The 20,212-nt window shown below is 40.2% G+C and overlaps 1 protein-coding gene across 1 annotated transcript in view; it reads left to right on the plus strand.

The window, feature by feature from the left end:
- LOC117470053 (unconventional myosin-XVIIIa-like) overlaps positions 1 to 12,099 on the plus strand; it is a 78,606-nt gene extending 66,507 nt beyond the window's left edge. The window contains exons 42-44 of the mRNA XM_034114581.1: positions 2,756 to 2,878; positions 4,950 to 6,375; positions 10,235 to 12,099. Coding sequence (XP_033970472.1) covers positions 2,756 to 2,878; positions 4,950 to 6,360 — 1,534 coding nt within the window. The 3' untranslated portion in view covers positions 6,361 to 6,375; positions 10,235 to 12,099. The remainder of the gene's footprint in view (positions 1 to 2,755; positions 2,879 to 4,949; positions 6,376 to 10,234) is intronic.
- The last annotated feature ends 8,113 nt before the right edge of the window (positions 12,100 to 20,212 follow it).

Below are 20,212 nucleotides of genomic sequence, written 5' to 3' on the forward strand. Positions count from 1 at the left end.
TAACATGTGCTTTTACTTTCTGAATTTATAATTAGCTCATGGTGAACCGATATCTTAAAATATGGTGTTGGTACCACACAAGTGCTAAACTGATAAAACCAAGCCATACGAGATTTGATGCTGAGTCTAAGTATTTGTGACAAAGATTTACAACCAGTGCAGGCCAATTGTCAGAAGCTATTAATGTTCACTTCTAAATTCTCGGGGCTTGTTTGTATCTACGAGCCTCAGGACTGGTTAGCTAGTAGTGTCGGGCCAAGGACAAATCGTTTGTGACACCATTTGCACAGCACTCAATTGCAAGCCACCTTTTATTTTGTGCGTGTCTGTGTGTTAGGGAGAGAGTGAAAGAGGGAGATGTTGCTGTGGGCTGGGTTCAGCTTTTTGTTGTGTGATATATCATGTTAAAAACGTCTCAGTGCCACAGAGATAACAAATGGGCAGCAAGTGTAATCAACTTTGTAGTATTAATGAACCCATTATCTGGTTTCGGTGGGCGTTTATCACTGTTGTTTAGAATGCAGAAGGGAGGGAATTTGGTGGAATATAAAGGGAAGATATAATAGCTGAACTTCAACTTACAATTTGAGCCTGCCGCCTCTTTAAGCACCTCTCAAATGAAATGAACAGGTTTGCCTGTAGAAAATAATATAATCACACCATTTAGTCTCTCTGGGATCATCATTACCTTCCCCCGCAGAAAGCCTGGCCCGTAAGGTCGAAGATGAGACAGTTAAATGTGTTAATGCTCTTAGAAATCTTGAATTACCATTCAGTCCGAGGATCAGAAGCTTATTTCTGTCTGTGCTCACCCCCTAACAATGCTCACATCACCACCACCTCTTTAGTGTTAAAAAAGAGGTATCCGAAAACACTTTTTAAGAGAGCAGAGAGGACACTTTGTTTTCTGAGGAAACATGTGTGACACAAAGCTTGGTGACAAAAGGAAATGGTGTGCTGTTCACGGGGAGGCCTGCAGAGAGGGATATGTGGACAAATGATGGAACTCAGCAGTCTGGCTGTCATATCACACCTCCCTGCATATTGTTTGCTCCTGCTTATAAGCATTTTTCAAACATTTTTTATTCAACATGTTCATTCACATTCAACATGTTCCAAGACTCAGATAGAGAAGCTTGTCCGAAAATGACCATCTGGAATTGAACATTGCAGCTCCTCCACAACCCTGTCATTGCCCCTATTTGTTCCTGATGCAGTGTGTTATAATATACATTACAGTACATACAAACTTATATAATGTAAAGTGTAATTTGGTTACACTTTCTATGAAGCTCATCTTAATTTCATTAACTTATAATAACACATAATGCGTTACAATCCACTTATAGTTTTGTAAGGTGTTAGCACTCAAAAATAATCATAACTCTTCATATAACCCATCATAAAGGATTCTTTTATATTGCCTTCAATTATCATAATACTTCATAAAAGGTAGTCTCTGAGTTTGCAAGTCAATGTCTACAATGCATGCTGAAGATACTTATAATTAGTTGTATGATTTTACTAAATAAATATTCAGATCTGTTTTGAACATTTGATTCTAATTGATCCATTATGGTATTCTTCAGTCTGATATATCTTCATAGCAGACTGCTGCTATAAATAACATACCGTTCCTATGTTCGAAGTTTGAGCTTCTGAGCTAGCTAAGAGCTGCCAGCTTCAGTGTAAAATATCATTCGAAAACAAATATTTTGCGTGAAAGTTTTTATATATAAAGTAAGTAGCTGTGAAATAAGCAGGATATTGTACAGCGAGTCGGTCATAATTGCAATCGTTATTGCAAAATACTACAAAGTAAAGTCCTTCTGATGTATGCATATTTGTGTAATTTTACGACTGTCTCTGTGATTGTTACAATTACAGTTACATTTTTACACAGTGTGTCCTTTAACAATCGGAGGTCTATTTCATGTAATTCATCTCCCAAATACATTTCGACCATGTTGGCAGTTTTGACTTAGACGTTGTGCCACTCTACACGTTGTCACATTAACCTTATCAAACAATGGGATGCATAATTCACTGTGGATTTGCAATGAATGAGGATTGACCTTATCCAGGTGGGATCTACCAAGCTTTTTCATGGGGATCCACAGGTCCCTGTATATTGATTGTTATGTCAGGCGTCGGGGCCACGGCGCTGTCTCGCAGCTCCTCTCCAATAACAATCACTAGGAGCAGGTGACATGCCACACAGATGCTAGCAGCCCAGAACCAGCCAAACAAGTTCATTATTTCTCGATCAGCTTCATCTACAGTCTGCCTCGATCACTCATCCCACCCACGTCTGCTGAACATTCTGTCAACAAATCATCTTCATTACGTTAATATTGTGTCACACTATCATGCTTAACCAAATAATGCTTACCTGTCTGGATTGCCTTGCATCATACTGCCCTCTTAAACTGACAAATTACTAACAAAAAGCTTGTGATCTTTGTAAAAACTGATAATTATTTTTGCCTGTGTAATTTGTGTGATGGTACACTGCATAGAATATTCACATATCGAGTCATTCAGTCTAATTTATTTTTCTGCCTAAATGGATTCCGAACCATTGCATTAGGCACATTTATTTTAATAGTATCAGTTGTGGGTATTTAGGAAAATTACTGATTTGTATAAAGGGGAATTACCTTACTTGCTTTATGCACTTGAAAATGTAACATGGCTTGTTAAGGTGAATATATTTGCTCTGTCGTGTTGGAGCTAAATTCTTGTATCGTTGCAGTGGGGATGAAACAGAAACTGACTCCGAGGTGGAGGACCGTGTGGATGGAGTTAAGACTTGGCTCTCGAAGAACAAAGGCTCCACCAAGACACTGTCAGAAGAGGGAAGTCTAAAGAGTACCAGGTTAGTGCCCACATCCTTTTGCATCATGACAGATAACCCATGTATATCCCGGTGATAAAAGAGCCCACATTCGCAGCCTTAAAAAGGCCCAGGATTACCCAGGGCATTTTGCAACAGAACGACGAGTATCTCATGTGATTAGGTGTCATCTCTCTCTTACAGTATAGTAATCTGTCTAATGACAGGAGGCGGAACAGGGAAGCGGCTGCTGTCAAATGTATTGAAGTGGCCCGTGGCCAGTTGGCACGGCTGCTTAATGACGCTCTGCCACAGTTAGATAGATCTCCTCGCCGGTTGATTGCCTTCTTTCTACAGTGTATGTTGTACATAACAGCAATAGACTCAGGACAGGTCCCAAGGACAAAATGAAAATGACAAATCTAATATTCTGTCAAGGTAGCAAAAGTCTCAGTTGCCACATAAAGCATGATGCATATGGAAGATCAAAACAATTTAGAATGTGTCCTTTAAGTATGCCAAATCTGGCCATTTGCACAAAACACCTTACGTTTTCTCTTTCTACTCTTTCTACTTAACTTAGGGACATCTTAAGGGTGTTGTACATGAACCCTAATAAGGTTTCATGAGTGAAGGAATACCATTAAGGAATTACCATTTCAATTTTTCTGTTTCCATGGAGACAGTTTGCTTGCACTTGAGATTGTTATACCTGTTATTTTCTTACAAAGATGAGAAAAAGAAAAAAAAGATTGTTCAGAGGAAGGAATTATTATATACCTAGAGAAGTGCAATAAAGAAGGCACATAGTATGGAGCTATATCAGGGTCATAAGTTTTGATCATTAAAAAAAAATACAATTTATTTGAAAGTTCAAGTTTGTATCCTTCAGGTTGAATATTATTTTGATTCAGTTCAGCAATTTTTTTCGAATAAAATATTTATTTTCATATTTCACTTTTATACATATTTTGATATTTGAATCCTTATTTTTTTCAGTTGCAGATTTTACGTTTTCAGATTCAAAACCATTATATTTTCAGTTTCAAATCTGAATCGAAGCATCAGACTAAAAAAGCTTTTGAAAATAACCGAATATTTCGATTAAGGTCAAAATATAATATTTGTAAATCTGACTCTGAAAGAGTCAAAAAAGATTGAAAGCGGAAAAAAAAATCTGAAAGTGAAAAAAGATCTGAAGGCGAAAAAAAATTGAAACCTGAAAAAACAAGATTTGAAACTGAAAAAAATATTGTTTTGAATCTGAAAACGTAAAATCTGCAACTAAAAAAAATAAGGATTCAAATGTCATAATATGTATAAAAGATGAAATATGAAAATAAATATTTTATTCCAAAAAATTGCTGAACTGAATCAAAATAATATTCAAGCTGAACAATTATTCCAAATACTTATTTTGAATACATCATTGTATTTTTCAAAGTTCAGGATAAAACTTGAACTTTCAAATACATTTTTTTTGAATGATCAAAATGACCCTGATATAGCTCCATAACATAGGCCCTACTTAAAAGTTAATGCATAAATAATAGCAATGATGAAATTGCAATGAAAAATGTATTCAAGAAGTGCAAAAGAAATTCTACAACTTACAACAGTCTGTTCTGTTGTAAGTTGTTCTGGCCAAAAAAGAGATGACTTATTACAGGAAGGAATCCAACCAAACTGACAAGAATGACTTGGATGTTTAACGTACAGGTTACTTACAGCTTACTTGAAGTAACAGTGAAAGAAATGTCTGAATGGAAGGTTATTAAGTTTAAAATCAATTGGTCCTCGTGAAGTATATCATCAGGTTCTGTTTTTCTTGGAATGCCTTACATTTCTTAATTTATGGCCATACACTCTGCCAATTTGAGTTTAAGTTTGTGTCCTTACTTTGGCTGCTAATATTATTTGTGCAACACTTTAAACTATATTACCTTGAGGGGATTAATGAACTATAAGACTGAGATAGGGAGGTTACCTTCAATCATTGAGTGAACATTTCAAGGAAACCTTAAAATGACTCAAGGTCTTCCATGCAACTGGCCACTGATTTGTTTTCTTCTGTTGGGTTTCTTGCTGTCAATGTTATGACACAACCTTCCAGATATGCAGCAAATGCAGATACCAAGGAGATGAAAGAAGGTAAGGAAAAGACGATTGACGGAAATAAAGACGCAAAAGAGGTAGAGCCGAACAGATCAGTGTCTGTCATGAGTTCCTTGAGCTACAGGAAGCGTTCCAACCTGAAAGACTCCATAGGGGGTACAGGCGATGAAAGCTTCTTGTTCAGCACTCTCAAAGAACAGCCTGACGCACCAGACCAGGCCTCCATTCGCAAAGCCAAGGGGAAGTCTGGAGTGCCCCAGGAGGATTGGAAGAAGAGCCAGGCCAAGGAAGACTTTGACGACAAAAGCTCCGTCATCTCCATGGCTTATTCTGAAGCGACCAGCCGAGCCAGGAAGGGTCTGGAGTCACGTTGGGCCTCCCGCAGTAGCCCGGAATTTGATAAGGAATCCATAGTGTCCTCTGTGGCTCCCAGCAAGATGTCCACCAGGAGGGGCATTGTAGACATGGATGATGACAACAAGTCAACTATCAGCAGCGTGAGCCGATCCAGCCCTAGGGGGTTACATCGCAGCAGCTCTTGGAAGGACGATAGACGCAGTAGCTCACGCCTGTCCGTTGCCCGCAGCTGTGGTCTCAGCGAATTTGGCTTGCATACAGCGCACAGTGACGACGACGATGATGATGGCCGTAGTGTTGCTTATACTGAAGGAGGAACATCATCCTTCAGTCCCCGCTCCCTCAGTCGCAGTATTTCTAACCCTGGCCAATCACGTTCCTCAGACGCAAATCTTCCAGATTCATCTGAAATAAAGTCTGTCACCCACCGAAACTACTTGGACCCTGACTTGGAAGCTGCAATCAATGAGGTGCTGAGCTTCAAACCCATTAAGTTCAAGCGCAGCAAGCTTGAGGAGTCGAGCGAGGAGGAAGAAGACGAGAACAAGGGGCCGGCAGGCGAGGAAGGTAGGAAGAAGGGAGAAGACGAGGGGCGAAGCTCCAGCCTGCTTCGCTCAGCGTCGGGCTCCGCTCTGGACTACAGCAATCGGTCATCCAGCACCATGAGCGCCAGCAGCTCCCGCAGTCGGAAAGATAAAAAAAGCAAAGTCTCTCTGTCCGACGACTCTTCCTCTTCCTCCTCTGATGATCGCCACAGCAAAAAGAGCTCGAAGGGGAAGAAGGGCAAGAAGTCCAAGAAGAAATCTAAGAAGAAGCAAAGCGAATCGGAGGATTCCTCTTCCTCCTCAAAGACATCCGAGTCCTCTTCCTCCGACTCCACCGTCTCCTATCGCAGCTCAAGCAGTGTTAAAAGGGCCCCGAAACAACCATCTGACGATGATGAGCAAGAGCCTGCAGGCCGTGGGACATCCAGCAAGAAGGAAACCAAGAAAAAGCAGAAGAAGATGGATAACTTGATGATGAAGTACCGCTACAAGCCTGACAGTGACTGATACCAACACCAAAAGGTGATGCACGGTGTGACAATAACCCCTGGAGCCTAGCGTTCCTGAAAAAGATCTTTCGCAGAATAAACTAACTGGGTTTGCCGTGTGAAAATGTTTTGTATGTAATACTCTGATACACTAATGCTGACTACTAAATGAGCCTTGGCTGCGTCTTTCAAAAGTCACATGGCCAATTAGTGCATGCCACTGATTTTTGTTGTGCTTATGCTCCTGCCAACATCCATTCACATCTAAACAAATAGCCAATTGACTGCAGTATACTGTAGTTACCCCTTTAGTTTGCACCACTGCAAACTCCAGTCACTTCTGTTTTATTATCTCTGTCAGGGAGGTTATGTTTTTAGCTTGGTTTGTTTGTTAGTCTGTCAGCTTGATTATTCAAACACTACAAGCCCAATTAAATGAATCTTGGTGAAAGGGTGTAGAATGGACAAAAGAAGAACCCATTACATGTTTGAGCATTTTTGAATCACAGCGCGGATACATGCAGTGTCTGGATAATCAAAGAAATGAGCTCCCAACTGGGAAAATGTATATGAACTTAGGCCCCAGCTCCATGGGAACGCATACGGCAAAACGCATCGGAGTAACGCAAACGCAACCGCAAAAGACCTTCCGCCCACACGCAATATACACCGGATTGTGTCAAGCTCCACGAGACAGCTCCGTTTACATCCAACCGCTGGAAAAGCTGCAGTACATATGCCGAGCCTGTACGTGGCGCTGTAACTTCCTCCACAAAAGCAGCAACTTCCTCCACAAAAGCAGCGAAGAAGAATGGTTGTCATGGCTGCACTTCTGTTTATTCTCCGCGGTGGGGGCCGAGGGATCCGGGCAGAGTTTTTCGCCGGTCAACGTGTGTTAAAGTTTAAATCTTCCGGACAAAATTATAAAAGTGCCGGTCAAAGGTCTTCATTGTTATTTATTGAGCTTTAAAACAAATGAATAACGACGATATAATGATATATGATAATAAAATACACGGAGCCTATCTCTTTTTCCTCTCTTCTGACAGCGTCAGTGTCTGTCTCATGCAGCAGCTGATCCAGTAATGATGACTCGACAGTAAAAATAAACATATTTATAACTAGTTTAGGTAGTTTGAGAGGTAATTAAAATAGCTATTGTTGTTGTTAACGAAACACATCAGCAATGATGCGGGGTACGCGGAGAGGTGGGAAGAGGTGGGGAGAGGTGGGGAGAGGCGGGGAGAGGCGGGGCTATGAAACGGATGACCGTATAGGCGACCCCACGGCCCCGTTGGACCCCCCAGAGCGCTCCGTTGCCAGATCTATCCACTTTTGGACCCGTTGTCGTTTGCGGGGTCTGTTTCTACGTTTCCGTTACGGCGTCGTCGAGCTTAAAGGGCTATACGCATGAGAAATATGCGGATTCAACCCGTTTTCATCCCCGTGGAGCCTAGGCCTTACACTGAATCTGGAACATTTCAGAATTCGCAATTACATGTTGTTTTAGTGCTCTAAGCAATAAAATACAACACATCTTTTCTTTGCAGCGTACATTTGACGCGAGGTGTCTTGCCCATCGTCACTGCAATGCATGACTTTTCTCTTTGTTGCCTCAACACTTATTTATGCTTAAGAAGCGGTGCAGTGAAATACGTTTCATCGGCCGTACTAGTGTTGTTACTTTGCTCTCTCCTCTTTGCAAAGATGGATTGCCGTGTTTTCCCTGACGTTGTGTTAAAAGCAAATAGGATTGAGAGAGAGTTGTTTTGCTGCGTCTTTAAGCACAAACAGATGTTGGCAATTAGAAAAAAACGAAATGGTACCAATCTTTGCTTTAACATTGAGTTTAAAGAGTTGTGACATGACTGCTGATATGGCTTGATGTGAATACTTTGCATCGTAATTAAGACGCTAAGTTTAGCTCCAAGCTTCAAAAGCCTGTCTGCTGTGAACGTAATTCACTGACACTTGCAAAATGCATGACAGGAGGCTTGATTTGTTTAAAATGGTCCTTGAACTTGTTTGCCTCTTAAGTGAAACACTGGCTCTCTAGCGCTTTAATCACTGCAGGGTGAATAAAGACAGTTTGAGTGGACTGAAGATGATACAGGCGATAACAATTGATTCATTATCAAGTAAATGCACGGCTAACATTAAAACCGCATCAATATGGTCAGTTCATCCAAATTACTTATGCTTGAACATCCACAAACAATATAGAATTCAATTGAGCACATAGAACAAGTACATACAAAACAGTAACACTTGAATATTAGAGGGGCCCTCTTATTCTTTTTCGGGTTTCCCTTTTTCTGTAAATGGTCTGTAAGGCTAAATTCCCAAAGTTCCTTCCAGAGGTAATTTCTCTCCCACACACTCCCCCACTGCCTGAAACACCTCGTTGGACTCCATGCATGTAAACTAAGCACAACATACAAATATGTATCTGCTATAAAGAAACAGTATGGATTGAAACATCCTTCCTTTTACGCTTGAAAACAAAGTGTATACACTGTATACAGGTATGTAGGAAGAGCCATCATGATACAACCATGATTATCTATTAATTATTTTACAGAAAATGTTTTGATCTCATATCCTTGATTCAGACCTTTTGGGTTTTAGGATCTGGGGAATGAAAATATTATAACTTACTCTTAGAGGCTGCTTAAATAACCTCATGCTCTCTGATATCTAACATGCTCAATGCCAATGTATCTCAGAGAGGCCACAGGTTGAAATGAAATGCACTGCAAACCGGGTATCGCTGACCCTGTCTCAGACCCAGCCCCTGTGCCTCCTGACTGGCAAATATGTGGCCCTAGTTTCAAGGCAACATCAGGTCATTCCCAAATACTGATTAAAACATCTCCTATAAACAAAGTGTCACTTTCATTGTACAAAAACAGACCTGTTAGTAAATCCATTGCCTTTGTTCTAATGTCTGACTATGGGTTACGTCATGCTTATCTTAAGAAAGTCCACTTCTTTGCCCGAACTTAAGCCTTTTTCCGAATATCCAATACTTCAAGCTACATACTGCAGGTGTTTTTCAATAGTAGAAAGGTATTACCGGTTGCTCTTTGTGGGTGTCATAGTGCTGAGAAGGACATGTTGTTATTTTCCTCTGTGAGTAAATGGCAGGGGTCATGGCATTGTGGATAAATGCAATCTCCAATGTTGGTATTCAAGTAATACATTGAATGCTTGTCATACCGTGTGTTGTCATGACAACATAATCTAAGGATGTAAAGCCCTGGTTCCAAATGACCTTTAATGAGTACGCAACGTTGCACACAGACTCCAGGATTAATCTCAGTTGTTGAGTTTATTGATGCTGAAGCAGCAGAAGAGCTTTCATTTAGCTGCTGCTTTCATTTCAATCATAACTGTATTTTATAACTGTTCTATTTTAGTTTGTTTTAATTTGAATTATTTTGATTTGGGGGGGGGTGTGTTTAGGATTGTAGCCTTTGCAGACAAAAACCTATATTACACACTACAGGAAAGGGAAAACCCCAAAGTGCATAATAGGGCCCCTTTAATGTTTTTTGTAAAGCACTTTGAATTCCCTTGTGTTGAAATGTCCCATATAAATAAACTTGCCTTGATTCCTGACATTTCCCATTTTAACTGCACATACTTATTACCCATTATGTCAAATATGCATGCTTTCTGTGTTGTTTTTGTGAAGACATTTCTTGTGATGATTTATGTGTGTTAATCCGAATAATAGTGTCTCATCTAGGACTTTGGACCACAATTATATCAGATGCGTTTTTCCGATATATAAAAAAACTTGCAAGAATGTGCACGCCTCAGGGGGTGTGTTGTTTACCGCCTGGGGGGAGAGTTTAATCCTGTGTTTCTGTGTGTGTTGACCCCTATAGTCCTCCTGTGTGCCGCAGACACCTGAGCCTCGGCAGATCTGATCAAGAGGGTGAGGCGGACAGCAAGCAGTCGCTGAGGCAGAGCGACGGCGGAGGCACATTGGCAGAGAGCACATCGTAACCCAGACTCAGGTCACCTCGTGACATCAGACGCAGGAGGGATTATTTCCCCCCAATTTATTCACCACTTCTCAGCCAGAAAGAGAGGCTTCCAGAGGCATGGACAGATAAGAGGCGTCCATGTTTAATATGTGCTTTCTCTGTTTTATTTTAACACAACATATTAAAGAAGTTAAGGAAGATGGTATCACATGATGCTGCTTGATTTATAATAGCTGCTTTTCAGGCAAATTTGAGCACTCCTCTGACTCTCCACATCGCCCCGCCAAGAGGATTTAGATAAGCTGCATTTCTCCAAGAAGCTCTGACCGGCTATTAAGACGAAGTTCTTATCTCTTCCCTGTTAATGTGGACTAGCGCGTTGGGAGGTATTAACCCATTTTCATTCATTATCTCGCTGTAAGTTAACATGTGGCTCTTGTTCCAAGTTCAGATATGCATCATTTAAACAAAGTGATGCTAGGTCATGATTACTGACATGAACGTGGAAAACACATTTGTATTTGAACTAAGCTGTTAGATATGATATATATGTTTGAAATGCTGAGTTGAGGCATGGATTTAAAGAAAAGTGATCTAAAAATCATTTTATAGCGATATATACATTACTATATGAGGAATTGAAGCCTTTATGTGAATGTAATATTCAAGTGTATTAAGATATTTTGTATTTCCTTAGGATAAGGATATATCCCTGGTTTACTCTTATCTTCTCGTGGAGTTCAATCTCTAATACTTTTGTCGACTTGTGTATTATTATAGGATTAAAGGGAATATGTTTGTTTGCTATTACAAAGTAGCTTTCTGTAGAGCATTTTTTAAAGATGCATAAACACTGGATTTCCGCTTTATATCATCATTTTAATTAAATCTTGTTTTAATGTTGAATCCCGCAGAATAATATACCAGTATAAAGTCCATATCAATGTTTTTATTGCATATTTATGTTCGCAGGCTGTCTAGAATCAAGGGATCTTTTGGCCATATTAATTTATTAAACCGTAAAATAATGACATCCTATTCAGCACAATAGAGTCCTCCAAATTGAAGGTGCCAAAGACTGTGTTCATTAAACCGGTGATATTCTGTAAGAAAAAAATTGGGATTGATCCATGACTACCAATGAGCACATTGAGCAGCAGTCGTATGATGATATTGTGATATTCCCAGGCTGTGTTCCGGGAGGGCTTACATGTCAAACTATAAAATAATTATGCCAAGAAGCCCCTTCAATTAAAGCCAGTCTGCTTTAAGAACACCCTTATATGTTTCTGATTGTAACTCATGAAACTCGCTGGTTATTTCTATATTTGGCCTTACAGGATTTTAATGATATCCGCAGATAATTTTGTTTAAATTACGTGTAGGTGGATATGAATAAAACAGCATGTACAGTATTATGTGCATGTGGACTGTCTGCTCGAGTGCAAAGAAAATGTTCAAGTGTCTGGCTTGATATTTGCATATCTTCTCAGAAAAAGGCTAATCTGCATTTCACGTCTTATTTTTTCCCTTTTTTCACCCATGAATATTAATGTTCAGGAACTTTGATGTCAGTGGTTCAGAATAGACTTGTTAAATGATTTTTATTTTTAAGTTTTATTGCCTCTCGGTTGGAGTTTTTGGCATTAGACATAATGTTTCAAAAGTTTGTAAATTATATCTCTTGAAAAGGCTTGTCTGATTTCATTATTGAATAGATCATTTGTGGAATGAGTGCTTTTTGGAGATTTTTCCATAAATAAATTCAGCTGTTTGTTTACAGAATCAATGTTGGCTTGCTATAATTGCATAGAGGTATAATTTGGATGCAATTTTTGTTTCAAATGCAGCACAGCCAGAAAACAGTTGGAGAAAAGGAGGTTAGAACAAGCCATTGATGTGTTTGATTAATTTGAGCTCATCCACCTCAGAGTAACTTCTCATCATACCCATCCACTTCTCCCAGGAGACTATAGAGTCAACAAACAATTCATTGAAATGATTAATTCTGAGCTGTTGTAGAATAATTGCTTGCACTACCTTGCAACATGGGTTGTCAAAAAATGAGCACAGCTACACAGTTCAAAACTGAGCTTGAGGCGAATTCAGGAAGATCAAAAAAACCAGGAGCAATCGCATCCTTCCTCCCCACAACAATCTGTATTCTACATAGCTGGAGTTTACCTAGCCTCAAATAATTGATGGTTTTAGATTACCACCTTGGTTGACTTTCACACTCGGTGTGTTTTGCTTCAAAGGATCCCTTATTTATCCAACCAATCTGTAATCCTCAGTCCTATACACAACACGACCTGTGCTGGCGCCTCACTCAGTGCCTGGGAGCTTCGCTGTAATTTCCCCTCACTTGTGTGCAGCCTCTGGGTGGCTGCATGTTTCTGCTTAAAGGCTTTCCATTGAGTGACAGATTAAATTCTGCCCCCGATTTTTACTTATTTTGGCTCTAACACTGTTTCACAAGCCACTGGAGCAGGAAGTCATTAGCTCGACAAAGCCAAGCAAGTCTGTGTTTACCGTGCCACCCCCCCTGTTATTTAGACGCTTTGGCCGCAGACGTTTGCTGCACTGGAGGTCTAATGCTGCGCCGACATGGACATGCCGGCCCTATGCAGTCAAATGGATCACCAGTGTGTATTATTTAGGGGAAACTATAAGCAGAAATAATGTTTAATATTTAACTATCATTTTATTTGTGTTTTACATTAAAATCAATTTAATTTAGCTGGTTTTTATCCAAAGTGACATACAGAACAGCGAGAAACCTGCAGGTAGGCTAAATTAGCTTCAAATAATCTAATCCATTGTACTGTAAGTGCCGGTGCATTAATTTCAAATGAGCTAAATCTTATAAGTACAACAACATTCTATTATATAGTTGAAACAGGTGGGCTTTCAGTCTGCGAGGGAAGGTGTGTGGTCTTTCAGGGGTGGATAATCACCTGGAACAATTGCACTATCACCAGCTGCTGACTGAGTTGTGTTGCTCTTAAATAGTGTAGCTGTAAAGATGGTGTCTGAGAGAGTCAAAGGTCCTGAAAGATACCAAGATGTTAGCACAGTTCTGCAAAATTGAGACGAAAAGTATTCAGTTGGCTGCAAATTGCAATCGCAGCTTTCGATGACGCCAAGTCATACAAACAGTTTCTTTAAAGAGCACACATCATGGTCATTTTCAGGTTCATGCTTTGATTTTGGGCTGCTACTAGATCATGCTTACAGGCTTTAATGTTAAAAAAGCACATTATTTTTCTTACACTGTCAATCTGAATATACTTGTATTCATCCTACTTTTTTTAGATACTGTATGGCTGAAATGCTTATTTTTAGCACCTGTCTCTTTAAGCCACGCCCCTAAAAAAGTGTAGTCTGCTGATTGGTCAGTGTTTCCTGTTTTCTGTTACACAATAGAGTGCCACAGTGACGCGTCCTAAAACCCGGAAGTAAGCTGCGCATGGGTTCCTTCGACAAAAAAACAATGCAATTTCTCCATAGGATTTTGGAAAATAGCTCGAAATAAGGTCTGTGGTTGAGACACATTTAAGAGACGGATCACGTTTTGTTCAGTCGGATAATCTCCACATGTCTACCCTACTTTTATAATTTTCGAATCATAAAACTAATCGATAGATTTATGATTAGAAAATTATGAATCCTTTTTGTCGAAGGAACCCATGCGCAGCTTACTTCCGGGTTTTAGGACGCATCACTGTGGCACTCTATTCACAGTGTCAATATAGTAAGGGACTCACTGTGTAATTTCTCCACGGATTAAGCGTTTTGAAAGTTTGACCAGTTTTTATGCAGCACTTAGACCTGCTTTATAATCAAAAAAGACTTAACCTTAACATTACTCTACAGTTTGCTTATCGAGTGGAACACCTAGGTATGATATTTCCTCCTATCTTTCACATCTAATCTTAAATGTGTCTGGAATTGTGTACTTTTCCTGATATAGTCATGGAAACTACTTGTCTCCTCCAACAAGATTATTCTGCCAGTACGGACAAAGATGCACCTTTTAAAATGACAGAGCAGATGGAGAGCAGCCAAACTGAGTCAGAACTGACTCCTAAATCAAAATGTGTTCAAAATGTTTTCCCGCTGATCTATTCCCCAAGCATCTCCATATCTTGACCTTGGTTGGAGGCCACACTGGCAGGCTGTAAAAAGTATGTGTGGGGGTTGTGGTTATCAAGCATCGTCTTCTGCTATTAGCGCTGCCAGAATCCTGCTGGATGGATGCCTGCTGTCAATAAAGGCGTGATTGGAGGCCCCGGGACCCCGCCTGCAGGGACCAGGTGAGGAGGCGGCGTTCATTTGCAATTCTAAGAAGTAGAAACGCTGCAGTGCGCTGCCGGGGAGCCTTTCTTTGTTTGCACATATCATTTCCACTCTAATGAACACGGCATGGTAGTTGGCCATTGTAACGAGGCTCAAAAGGCAGGCTCAAACATTGTTTACATTTTGCATAGGTCTTTCCCGAGCCCGGGGAAACAACAAAAGCATATTTTTCTCTTCATGTATATAGTGAATCAGCTTTAGCACATGCAGCAAAGGGGGCATCTTTGATTTATTCTGTTTCATGCCACTCTTCATACCTAAATGCAGTTTGAACCTTAAACAATTCTCTGTAATACTTGGAGTGGAAAAAGGAAATGTTGAAATGCCTATCACCAATTTCAGTGTAGGATTTGTCTCTGTATCTCCTCCTCGGTGTGCAGGTGGCCGACGCCTCCTGCTGCGCTCAGAGCTGTTCAGTGCTCAGTGTCCCTGCCAAAGGGGAGTTGTGCCTGTCGCTGGTATGTGTGCCTGTGTGTGTGTGTGTGTGTGTGTGTGTGTGTGTGTGTGTGTGTGTGTGTGTGTGTGTGTGTGTGTGTGTGTGTGTGTGTGTGTGTGTGTGTGTGTGTGTGTGTGTGTGCGTCTGAGGGGCAAGTGAAGACTTACTCTACAGTGGTCCTCTACATCTGAGGGATTTGAAAGGGGCGTAAATGGTCCTTCCTCCAGGCCTCTCTCAGTGGGAAAGTGTCTGAAAGATCATTTACCTGCTTCACAAATGCCTCCAAGCACTTGCCCCCTCACTGCGATTTGATTTCGGATTTCGGGTGTCTTTCAGAATGCTTTTAAGATGTAGACACAAGATGCAGAGTAACACTTTTTATGAGCTCCTATCTTCCCTGACCTATCTATTTAAATAATTTCCCAGTTTGGGATCAATAAAGCACCTATCTATCCATCTATCTTATTTTCATGTTCTTTCTCTCCATCTTTGCTATCTTGCTACTGTCGAGGTGAATTGGTTCAATGCAATAGAGTCTGATTATAGCACTGGAAAAAGAAACCACAAATACTATATAACATATTATTGAGCTTTCTATAATACTTAATACTAAGTCATGTATTATTGAAAGAATAAGGTATTTTCTAATAATGCATGATCCTGTTACCCTCCTGAGGTATAGGCAAATATGATACATTAAATGCTGGTTTAAGACACATTAACTGGTCTTTTTTTGCTTAAAGTATAGTGGAAACATTTATATATATATATTAAAGCCATTATAACATATAACAGTGCGCTAAAAATGGGCGTCATAGTGTAAAGTGTTACCAAAAAAAGAAAAACTAGACCTCTAGACCCTAAAGAAATAACCTTTTTCGATTTAAACTTTTTTTCACTGCATAAAAAGGTCTAATATACAATGTAAGCACTTGCATACACTCAAATTTGTGATTGTTAGTGATTGCTTCACTGAGATTTGCAGCTTTAAACCAAATCACTCTCAGATGTGGATTTACACCTACCCACCTGTTTGAATTTCATAATCCTCCTACTGTTTCCCCTAACTCTCTTTCAGCTTCTGAGTGATGGAGAGCGGTGCTGAGAGAGAGAGTGATTCACATTCATGTCCCTGAAAACTAAAATGCTTCATTTTATCCAGCCCAAATGGCCCCATGTCAAAGCGTTTTTTGTCAAAGCAGTTTTATTGCAACATTAATTTGCATCTCTTGGATCTCTCTTCTCATCTACATTGCGAAATTGCAACTTTATTGTCCATATCAATTTGCAGCCAAACAGATTGACAGGGGGGGGGGGGGGGGGGGGGGGGGCGGGGGTGTCGGCAGAGCCTCGTGTGGGAGGAGGCTGCTGAAGCTGCACTGAACAATGGAGTGATAGATTGCTAAATAGCCCTTTAGTCCTCTGGAAGAAAAGGTAGTCAATGGAAATTATTATGCCAGGAAACAAATTCCTATTGCAGCAGATGTTTTGAATGAGTTGCTAAATGATTGTACTGTTCCATATTTTCTATGAAGCTGCATTCATGTCTATTTCGAATGATCCTTGAATCTCCAGATCCCACTTCTAACCAGGAGGTCATGTTGCTTTTCTGATCCGCTGCCAAGTTGTCCAGTTCCACTTCCTGGACATCACATTCTACCCAGGAGCTTGTCCACATCCCAGAGATATACGTGAAGAGGTTGTTAGTAATTATTTCGGCAATTTCAAAGCACTGCAAGATTTTTCAATCCATCCTTTACGAAAGCTTAGGCCTTTAATCCTGAAGAAAATGAACAAGTTTTAAATAAGTGCAGAAACATACAGTCTGGTGACTCTAGCAGTCGACACTTAATAAATTCTTCTTCTTCGCCGTCACTGCACGAGTCATTGCGCTTGGAGATAAAATGTTCTCCACTTGGTGCCAGCGCTTGACAGCTTGCTGGTCTTTGCCACCAAACTCACAAGCTATAACTGGATAGATAGCAGGAATTAACTACGCATCTAATTGCAGACTTTACAAGCATAACTCACTGAGCAGATGGAAGTCATTGGTGTGTTAGAGTCACTTAATTTAAACCTCAGGATATTGCGCAGTGGAAGCTAAGTCCAGAGGAACATATTCCTCTCCAAAGGGGGATTTATTTGAACTAACAAAAAAGCCTAGTGGACATTTGTGTCATCAAGTCTTGGCATGTGCAGAGTGATAATGGCACAGTTTACTGGAATACAACATTGCAGATGGCTCTTATAGACCGTATGCATATCAGTGTCCTGCATGATTGAAATTTGACATATTAAACTCCCTTTGGTGGTTAAAATGTTTGGATTCTGGAGAAAATCTCTCACATCCTGCACAGCAAAATGTGTCAGATCATTTTAAATCCATTGCATAGTGACTTCACCAGATATTCAAATAAAGGTGATGATATCAAAGTCGTGATTCATACTGATGAATATTAACAGAAAGGAAATGAATCCCCGGAGGAGATAAAAAAAACGTTTTTATTTTTTGTTCTCAAAACTAACCCCTAAATCTCAGGATGTATTTTCAAAGGTTTATATTTTGATTTCTGCAGTGATTGGATGAAAGATCTCAGCCCTGATTCTGATACATTTCATTTTCCGTTTCTACTTAACCCCACTGAAATCGGGGAAAAGCAATTTGAACCACAACCAATCGGAAGACCATAAAATGTTATTCAGTGGGGGGGAACCAATCAGCAGCATCCAGCAGTGAGGTATTGAATAGGGGGATAATCAGGCGCTGAATAGAATTTTGGAAATGCATAATGTGGTAAAGTAGTGTGCCGAACATATCCAGAGATTGACAGTTGGACACTGAGTTCTTCATAACAGGAAGCTAATGTCTGTCCTTCCATTGCCCCCTCCTCCCCCCTTTTTGGCGTGCTCCATGTCGCTGCCCATGTGGGACTGAGTCTGAGTGACAGGCCACTGACATTTACAATCCCTCGGCCTCAAAGTGTGGGCATGCAGGGCCTGTATCAGAATACCCTGGCACTGAGTCGTCATTAGCGAATTATGGACATACATTATTATATTATTACTGCTTCTTCATTATTATCTGTTGATAGTGTGTGCACTCTATTTAGCCTGGTGTCCCATCTGCTAGCAGTAGAGCAGAATGTTCCTCCATCTAGCTGAAGGTCATCGTTCCTGTCACATATGTGAAGTTATTTTGAGTGTTGGACCCTGCAAGCAAACCTTAAAGGGACAGGTCACATAAAAAAAATGCATATTTTTCCTCTTACATGTAGTAAGTCAAAACCTGTACATCAAAAATGACGCTTAAATCAGAACCTTTTTCTTTACTTTATATTTTTTATTTCATTTTAAATGACAGCATTAGTATAAAAGGTCATTTATTATGCAAAATGCACTTTTTGATGTCTTCTATACATAAATATGTGTCCCCGGTGTGTGATGAGACTGTGTCAGAAAATACAACCCTCTCTCTTTTCCTCCTTACCCACATCTCAAAAAAGGGGGGTACAACGGAGCTGATCCAAATTTGCTGAGGTCTTGACGTGATTAATAAAATGTGGGCAGGCTTTACATTGACCTTCTGGCAACGTCCCGCCCACGGCCCAACCTATCGTCCCCCACAGTCGGCTAGCTGAATCCCCTCCTGCAGCTGTGTGTCTGTGTATTCAGCAGCATGTCTACGGGAGGGACTTAGAGTAAAGTTGTTATATAATACATATAATGACACTGTTCTAGCGGTAAACACTGCCTAAAGAACATGTCAAGCTATGTGCTGTATCAGAAACAATGCGCAACGTGTTTTGGAAGTAATGTGGTCTGTGTTTACATTAGCAAGCATCGCTAACACTCAGAGCTAACGCTGTACTGGAGAGAATATGTGTAAAGAAGCCGGATATAAAAGGTACTGTCCTTGTGGTAAACCTGCGAGAGAGAAAGTGTTTGAGCTCCATACTGTTTCAGAAATAATGCTTGATGTTGTTTGGAACATAAAATGGCGTTTAATCACGGCAGCTTTTAGCTGAGTTTCTGACGGTAGACAGCCTTCTCTTCACAGAGCTCAGTGCTTGCATGCAGACGCTCCAAAGGGGCGTGGCCAGCAGCAGCTCCAAAGGGGCGTGGCCAGCAGCAGCTCCAAAGGGGCGTGACCAGCACCGGTTCATTTCCATTTGAAGTTATGGACCCAGAATCAGCACTTTAGTAACAGGGCTGAAATAGAGGGGTATGCGGCATGCTACAATGGGTGATCTGTTTGGTATTTTGAGCAAAACACTTCATAGACATGTTTTGTATAGATATGGCCCTATAACATTTGGTTCAAATATATTATAATATGGTGCCTTTAATGCTTGAATTAAATAAAAATAAAAACACAATATATTTAAAAAGTACACATTTTACATTGTTTTTTAATCAATATTTATTTGAAAAAGAAATAAAAGAGAAACATATAAATAAAATAAGTCTCCTTTAAAATTATTTAAAAAATATACACAGTAGAAAGGAAAATTATGATCTTCTCAAGAACGCTGCTCAAGCTACGTACAGTACTCTATGTGTTTGGAGCCTTGCCATGCCAGTAGCACAATTAATCTACAACGCCTGCCCACCTGCAGCACACCTCATACAGTACAAGGGCACATGCACTTATTGCACTCCTTCCTACTGAGCTAAATATACACAGACATATCATTTAGAGCGGTTGTCTCTGGCTGTCTGCTGTTTTTCAGGCCTAACAATACAGAATTAGAATGGGGGGGAAGCTTTTACCTGTACAGAAGATGATGAAACTGCCCACAACAAGTTCTGTGGCTTATCTGAGAAACCCTTATAACGACAACGGGAAAGAGACATTGCTGTTGACTAAAAAAGTAATAATGTTTTGTCGCATTGACTCGGCAGACATCTCTATGGTGAATCTTTTCAACACTCATGCCTCAAAAGCCGAGAGGAAAAAAATATATTTCATAATTTGGGGATGTACTGTCCCTTTAAATCAAGACACTGTTCTAAAGAAACAGTGTAAATACGAAATCCACGTCATTGTAGTTATTCATAGAAAATCCGTCCATTGTAAACGG

This window comes from Trematomus bernacchii, unplaced genomic scaffold (genome assembly GCF_902827165.1).
Source record: "Trematomus bernacchii unplaced genomic scaffold, fTreBer1.1, whole genome shotgun sequence".
Taxonomy (NCBI): Eukaryota; Metazoa; Chordata; class Actinopteri; order Perciformes; family Nototheniidae; genus Trematomus; species Trematomus bernacchii.